We start from the raw sequence: 8566 nt of genomic DNA on the forward strand, positions 1-8566 counted from the left end.
GTCAAAAACGCTCTCAACTGCATCTCTTGCGTTTCCCGTGCCTCTGCCCTCACATCCCTTCCCCCCAACAAAAATAAAGACAAAATTCCTCTTGTCCTCACATATCACCCCACTAACCTCCACATCCAACATATCATTCACCCCACTTCCGCCACCTACAATCCGACCCCACCCTTATCTGTCTTTTGTAGGGTCCGCTTTTTCCGCGACTTTCTTGTCTTCTCCACACTCCCCACTAGCCCCACCGCCCCCGGCACCTTTCCCTGCAAACGCAGGAAGTGCGACACCTGTCCCTACACCTCCCCCTTACCTCCATCCAAGAAACCAACCAAACCTTTCACATCAGACAGAGGTTCACCTGCACCCTGTCAATGTGGTCTGTTGCATCCGCTGCTCCTGATGTGGCCTCCTCTACATCGGTGAGAGCAAGCGGAGGCTCAGAGACTGCTTTGTAGAGTGCCTACGCTCTGTTCGTGACAAACAACACCTTCCGGTCACGAACCATTTCAAATCCCCCTCCCCCTCCCTGGGTGACATGTCCATCCTGGGCCTCCTCCAGTGTCACAATGACACCACCCACAAACTGGAGGAACAGCATCTCATATTCCGCCTTGAGACCCTACAACCCAATGGTCTCAATGTGGACTTTACAAGCTTCAAAATCTTCCCACCCCCGGCCTCATCCCATGACCAACCCTCCCTCTCATCCCCGCCTCTTGACCTGACATAACCTGTCCATCTTCTCTCCCATCTATCCACTCCTCCCACCTCACTCTCCAATCCCCACCACTGCCTACCTGCACTCACCTATCACCATCCCACCTACCTTCCACAACCCCACCCCTCCTCTCTCTATTTATTTCTCTATTTATTTCCCTTTCCCCTCACCATTGCTGAAGCAGGGTCCCGATCCGAAACGTCAACTTTCCTGCTCCTCTGATGCTGCCTGGCCTGCTGTGTTCCTCTAGCTCCACACTGTTATCTCTGACTCCAGCATTGGCAGTTCTTACTTTCTCTTAGTACTTTGTCCCATGCTTTTAGTAATTTACGTTAATACTTTAGACTCTAATGTAGGGCACATGATAAAGAAATTTGCAGATGATATGAAAATTGGCTGTGTGGTTGACAGTCAGAAAGAAATCTTTAGATATAGACAGTCTGTGCAGGGATAGCATTTCTGAGGGTGCAGCAGACAAAGGATAAAAAAGACAATAAATAGGAGGACGCTGAGTACTGTAGAATAATATAGGGACCTTGGAATATATGTCCACACAAAAGTAGCAGGACAGTTCAATAAGGTGGGTGAGAAAGTATATGTAGTGTTTTATTTTATAATCTGAAACATTGTCTCAATAGCTGTATCATAAAAGGCCACCAATATACACTACAAACCCACAGACTCCAATAGTTAGCTCAACTACACATGCTCACACCCTGCTTCCTGTAAGGGCTCCATTCCATTCTCCCAGTTTCTCCATCTCCATCTCATCTGTTCTCTCAATGACACATTCTGCAGGAGTCCTCAGAAATGTCCACCTTTCTCCTCAACAGAGGATTCCCTGCTGCCATAGTCGATGGGGTGTTCAACCTATCTCCCGTACCTCGACCCTCACCCCTTTCCTTCCCTCCCACAACCTCTGGGAGATTGGGTCCCTCTGGTCCTCACTTATCTTCCCACTAGCTTCCTCAATCAAAGGATTATAAGGTGCCATTTCCATTACCTTCAATGGGATGCCATGATGTGACATATAGATTCCCCTCTCTTCTCTTGTCAGCATTCCTCAGGGACCAATCTATCCAGGCCATTCTAGTCCACCATTCCTCCACTACTAACATCTCCTCACACCCTCACAGCACCTTCCCATGCAATTGCAGAAGGTGTAACACCTGTCTGTTTACCTCTTCCCTCCACATTATCCAAGGCTCCAATCATATGTTCCAGATGAAGCATCGTTTTGCCAGCAACATCTGTTTGTGCTTCATGAATGCATTAAGAATTATATATGACATTAGTTAGACCACAATCTGAGTACAATTCTGGTCACCAATTACAGAAGAGATGTGATTGTAATGAAAAGGGTGTGGAGGAGATTTGTGAGTGAGTTGCCAGAACTGCAAAACTTTACCTATGAGAACAGATTGGATATGCTGTCACTGTTTTCTTTGGAATAGAAGATGCTGAGGGGAAATTTCATTGAGGTGAATATAGTTAGGAGTCATCAAGATACAGTAAAGAAGGATGACCTATTTGGCTTAGCTAAGAGAGTGAAAAGCAGGGGCACAGATTTATATTATTTAGCATGAGGATTAGAATCATAGATACCCTTCAGTGCAGAAGCAGGCCATTTGGCCAATTGAAACCACACCATACCTTCTGAAGAGCATATAACCCATCCCTGCCCTATCCCTTTAACATTTTTTATAGCATCCCTCCAGTGTGGAAACAGGCCATTCACCCCAACAAGTCCACATTGACTCTCCAAACAGCATCGCACCCAAACTCACTCCCCCTATCCTTGTAACCCTACATTTCCCATTCTCACCTATCTAACCTACACATCCCTGGACACTACAGGCAATTTAGCATGGCCAATCTACCTAACTGCACATTTCTGGACTTTGGGAGGAAACTGGATCACCCGGAGGAAACCCACGCAGACATGGGGAGAATGTGCAAGTCGCCTGAGGGTGTAATTGAACGTGTGTTCCTGGCGTGGTGAGGCAGCAGTGCTAACCACTGAGCCACCATGCCACACCAGGGGAGGGAGATGTGGAAATTTTCTTTTTCAACCCAGAGAGTGACAGGGACTTGAAACGCTCTGTCTGAAAGAGGCAAAAACTCTTACTGTATTTACAAAGTAATTGTATGTTGACTTGAAGACCTGGGGCCACTGTGGATCCTGTGCAGGAAAGTAAAATTAAGCGTGGTCACTGTTCATCACCCAGCTTGTGCACAATAGGATCTATGAACTCCTTCTGTGTCAAAAATCTTCTATGATTTCAATCGCCACAACCTGCATGTGCCCTTCCAAGTCACATATCATCCAGACTCTGAACTCCATGCTCACTCAGTCAAATTCCCCTAAAATTTATCCCTAACATCTTTGTGGGTTTACCTACACCAGGTAGACTGCAGCGGTTCAAGAAGGCGACTCACCACCATCATAACAAGTATAATCAATGGCAAAGGCATAAACAACAGACTTGATAGCAATGCACAGATCCACAAACGAATTGAAAACATGTCCTAACGACACACTTTCCCCAGAGATCATATATTTCTGAGCTGTATTTGCACCCCTCTCATGAAAACTTTAGTAAGTCAACTATAGGATGACATTGGATATTAGCTGACAGGTGCAATCATATGTCGAGCATTCTTTTGCAAAAGGTGGCTGAAACTTGTACCTCTGACAGGGTTCCAATACTATTCAAAATGTGCACAATGTGTATCCATCCTGCAGCAGTTGGGAGGTTTATGGTAATATGTTGAAATCATTTTATAGACTATTTTGCTGTCAGATGATTGTGGGATACATTAGGAGCAGCAGATTAGTTACTTCCTGAACCCTGATCTTGCTGATTCTCTGTGTCAATTTACAGAGGCTCAACTGCTCTAGCACTTCAGTACACCAGCTGATTCTTAGTTGATAAATATTGTTAACTAACCTGTTCAAAGATATTGTGACACACCTCTGGAGCAGGTGGGACTTGAACCAGGCCTTCCTGGCCCAGAGGTAGGGACACTAGAAGCTCCAATTCACACCATAAGTAGCAAGATGTCGCTGGTCCGAATTAAAGCACAGGCAATGTTACTCAAAGAGAGAGTTTCTGACTGTATCTTGCTCATGAGAATTTATATCTGTACTGGTAAGTCAATCACCCTTTTTGAAGGTGGGTAAGTCAATCCATCCTCCATTTTTGAGATTGCAATGACTCCAAATGGTGTACTTGACAATAGATGGCTGGAACCATCTGAATTAGTCTGCTGAGGTCGAATATTAACTCAATGGTCATGGTGGAGAATTTAATGAATTCAACCCGACAATCTCCTGATCTTTGGACGTCAAAACAACGCAGGGCACAGTACAGCTTTCATGATGCTTTTTGTTTGGTCATCAGTGCAGACTCGATAGGCCAAAAGGCCTCTTCTGTACTGTATGACTATGAATAAAATTAAGAGCTATACCGGTCTGGAACACTTCATATCATTATTAACCACTTGCAAGTTTTCTTCCATCATCCTGACTTGGAACTACATCACCATTCCTTCACCGTCATTGGCTTAAAAACCTGGAATCCTTTCTCTAATAGCACTATGGATGTCCCTACACTCCAAACACCACAGCACTTCAAGGGGGTAGTTCTTCAGCACCTTTTCCAGGAGAGTTAGGGATGGGCAACAATTATTGGTTTAACCAGCAATGCACACATCCCACAAATGACTAACAAAATAAAACAGCCTGACCAATTTATTGGACCTTGCTGTGGGGAAGGGGTGGGAAAATTTTCCTGGGATTTTTTTTTCCAACTCCATATACTTCTTCATTCCAATAGATTAACAGGCTTGCACAGGGAGAGGGAGTGGATAAATAGAAACTTCACCAGGGTTGATTCCTCATTTAATAACAGCGACGAAAATGAGAGTCACCATAGTCCCAGAGGACCATAGGCTTGTCTCTCGGTGAGAGAGAGAAAGAACTGGTGTGGAGTTTAACCTGAGAGTCCCCATGCCTGAGGCATGACTCTCATTTCATTGAGGCCTCAGCCAATATTGGAATTGAATCTGTGCTATTGGCATCACACTGTCTCGCAAATCAGCCAAATAGCCAACTGAGATAACTGACTGCATCAGGCTTACAGCTGACAAGAAAAAAATATTTAAGAGGCATCTAAAGTTCTGCCAAGAAATAATTAAATTTTAATGAACAGCTACAGTTATTTTTGTTTTTTTTCAAACAAAGCTTTAGAATGTACTTGTCTACTTGGTTTAAAAGATTAAAATGACAAAAAATCTCACCCTCCTTTCTACACAGTAAATGATACATGGAGCAGAGTACTCAATCTATCAGTCACGGAAAGCATCATCATTATTTAATTGTTTCAAACAATTATTTTTACCTTTCTTTTTCTAAAGGTTTTAAATAAATCAGTTAATTTACTGATTGAATAATGGAAAAAATATATATCTTGCTATAAATTACATTGGTGATTCTTTCAGAGTTGTGTATGAAAAAATCATTTGGTAAATAAAGTGCCAGATTTGAGGCATCAACAGTCAAACACTAACAATCTGAAGTATATACCTGTACAGAAATCACTTTTCAGGATGTCAAGCAGGAAGAGCCTGACTGCAATTAAATCTTTACTTTTGGAGTTAAAATGCAGTAGGCACAGTTTTAGCAGCTAATGAGAAGTTAAGGGACAGTGAAGCAAGAATGTTGTGATACACAGTGAAAGGAAAATCTGAGAATAAATGCTGCCAATAAGTAAAATCAATCAAAGAAATTTAATCCAAGAGTTTATTATACTCTAATAATATGAATATATTATTACCTTTCATGATATCACAATTACATTTTAATGGTAAAGAAAAAAAAGTACTTGGATCACGTGATTTTTGGTTTTGGCTGTATGCTTCCCCTTTCGGAAAAATGAATTGCAATGTATTAAATTCTTATAAACACCACAGTTTATTAAATGTGATTTTTAAAAAATTCTCAGAACTAATATGTAATGTCACTGTGCACTGCCATGTATTTCCACTGCATACATTATTATTGCAATCTTTGGCAAACACTAAATTTCAGTAAGATTACCGAGAGATTTGAGAGGTTTCTCAGCTTTCACTAATTCCAGCACGTCCAACGCATCTTGTGTATCACCCTCCAAAGACACCAAAAGGTCAAACAGACATTGAGAAGACACACCTTTAGCTGATCCACTTGTCGTAACATCCTAAATACAAAAACCAAATACAAGTTTTCTTTGATGCAATTTTTGCTTTCATTGCAGACTTTATTCTTTCTGTGGTAAGTATTGTTCAATTTAAATCCTTACATGAAGGCTGTCTCAATTGTTTGCCTAGTTAAGATGGTGATAAGTTGAGCCTATAGTACTGAAAGGTGATAGGTCCAATAGTATGTATCTGATCTCAGCCAGAGTAACTAAGACATATCTCTGCATCCTTGTGTAAGGGGGAGGAGAAAATCGGCCAAGTCTCTCTCTGATCACTTTTTTTTTTCCAATCAATCTGTTCAGAGATGTTCTTACACACTTCTAGTGCAAGTGGGACTTGAACTCAGGCCTCCCGGTTCAGGGGTATGGCACTTCCATTGTGCCACAAGATTGCTTTTTTTTACTAACCTATTTTTCTAAACAACCTGATGAGAGGTGTTATTAAAAAACCTCTGGAGCAGTTGGGACTTGAACCCAGGCCTCTTGGCTCAAAGTTAGGGATACTTCCTCTGCACCACAGCAAGCTTTGAAGGGCCTGGCGACCAACTCTTATTCCTTGCTCTGATCCAAAAACTTTGCCAAGCCAGAACTGTACAATACTTAAAAACAGATTTGAATAAATATCCGGGGCCAACAGGAGAGGGATGGAACAATCTTATTTACTTACTGAGAACTCCAGTAGTGGTGCTGCACTTGCAAATAATTGAAGAATAAAAGGCTTTCGATGCAAAACATAAAACTGTCGGCAAGAAAACTCAATTGCTTGGCGTAGCAATGGATTGCTTTCATAATCAGCATAGACCTGCAAGAGGGAGTATTTTGAAACAATGTACTAGCAAAAAGCACACTTTATTTAGCCTTTGATGAATACACATAGGTGTTGTAAATTTGAACAGCGTGATAAGATTCCATTTGCATGCATGATTTTCGCATGTGAAGTTATATTCTTTACATTGTTACAGAAAGGAGAGGGATGCACTTACAGAGTGCCTTTTATGACCTGAAAGTGCCCCAAAGAATGTTAAGCTATGACACTCTTTAAATTTGTAGTCAGTCTTGCAGGAAGGGAAAGCAGCAGTCAATTTGCAAACTGCAACTTTCCACAACAGCAATGAAACAATGACAATGTAATACAGTCATAGAGAGATGTAATGCACAGAAACAGATCCATATCCCTCTAAACCCTTCCTATTCATATACCCATCCAGATGGCTTTTAAATGTTATAATTGTATCAGCCTCCATCACTTCCTCTGGCAGCTCATTCTGTACATGCACCACCCTCTGCGTGAAAAAGTTGCCCCTTCGGTCCTTTTTAAATCTTTCCCCTCTCACCTTAAACTTATGTCTTGGAGCTTTGGATTCCCCTACCCTGGTGAAAAGGCATTAGTTTTCTTTTATAATCTTTTTAAATTGTTATTGAGTGAGGGATAAATATTGACAACAGTACTGGAATTATTCGCCTGCTGTGCTCGGGGAGCAATGCAGTCTTTTATATCCGTTCACCCGAATTGAATGCCGACTTAATTATTTTTTGCCTAATACTGCTATTTGCAGCACACAATTACTTGTGTGGTTTGTCTTGTGAGCTTGCAAAGAGAATTAACGAGTGTACAGCTGCATCACTTACAACAGTATCGAAATAGGGGATGGTTTGGAAACAAAATGAAGGATGCTCGAGAAATTTATGCATTAACTTCACATGAAAATACAAAAAGTGTCTCGGTTTAATATGACATCTGAATGAGAATATCTCCAAAAGTGGCACTACTTTTTTGGTACAGCATTGGATTAATGATATAAATCCTTGTGCTCAAAACTTGAGTTGGATTTGAACTCATGAGTGTATAGTGAGTGCTTCCAACTGAGCCATTGTTGTCCCAAAGTACCAAAGTTATTGTTTTTGTAAGAAATGACCATGTCATTGATTATTAGTATCTTATGTATCTCATGCATGGTACAAAATTTGAAACCAAAGAACAGGAAGAAAACATTCTACTATTTAGTCTTAAGAACAAGCTCATATGTTTTTGTTTCTGAACACACTGTGTTTATTGTGTCAATCAAAGTGAAGTGAATACAGCTGAAAGGCATTGAAGTGCTAATGCCACTTCAGCCCAAGCCTGGATACTGGCCGTATCTTGCTGCATGCAGGTATAGGACAGCTTCATTATCTCAGGAATTGCAAATGGCACTAAATATCGTCATCATCAGCAATCTTATGAAGAAGATAAGGATGTTGTTGTTTAAACAGCTGAAGCAGACTGGACCTAGGTCTACAGATAACAATGAAGAACATGAAGACAGAAGGAATAGTTTGGGACAACGCTTTATTTGCTTAGAGATAGTAGGAACTGCAGATGCTGGAAAATCTGAGATAACAAGGTGTAGAGCTGGATGAACACAGCAGGCCAAGCAGCATCATAGGAGCAGGAAGGCTGACGTTTCGGGCCTAGACCCTTCATCAGAAATGGGGGAGGGGAAGGGGGTTCTGAAATAAATAGGGAGAGAGGGGGAGGCGGATAGAAGATGGATAGAGAAGATAGGTGGAGAGGTAACAGACAGGTCAAAGAGGCGGGGATTGAACCAGTAAAGGGGAGTGTAGGTGG

At 41.7% G+C, this 8566-nt stretch overlaps 1 protein-coding gene across 1 annotated transcript in view; it reads right to left on the bottom strand.

The window, feature by feature from the left end:
• Positions 1–8566, bottom strand: part of LOC109912343 (unc-80 homolog, NALCN channel complex subunit) — a 244990-nt gene that overhangs the window by 53660 nt on the left and 182764 nt on the right. Inside the window, exons 45-46 of the mRNA XM_048599053.1 lie at positions 6626–6760; positions 5820–5958 (exon numbers count right to left, since the gene is read on the bottom strand). Coding sequence (XP_048455010.1) covers positions 5820–5958; positions 6626–6760 — 274 coding nt within the window. The remainder of the gene's footprint in view (positions 1–5819; positions 5959–6625; positions 6761–8566) is intronic.

Source organism: Rhincodon typus, chromosome 7 (genome assembly GCF_021869965.1).
Source record: "Rhincodon typus isolate 14 chromosome 7, sRhiTyp1.1, whole genome shotgun sequence".
Classification (NCBI taxonomy): domain Eukaryota; kingdom Metazoa; phylum Chordata; class Chondrichthyes; order Orectolobiformes; family Rhincodontidae; genus Rhincodon; species Rhincodon typus.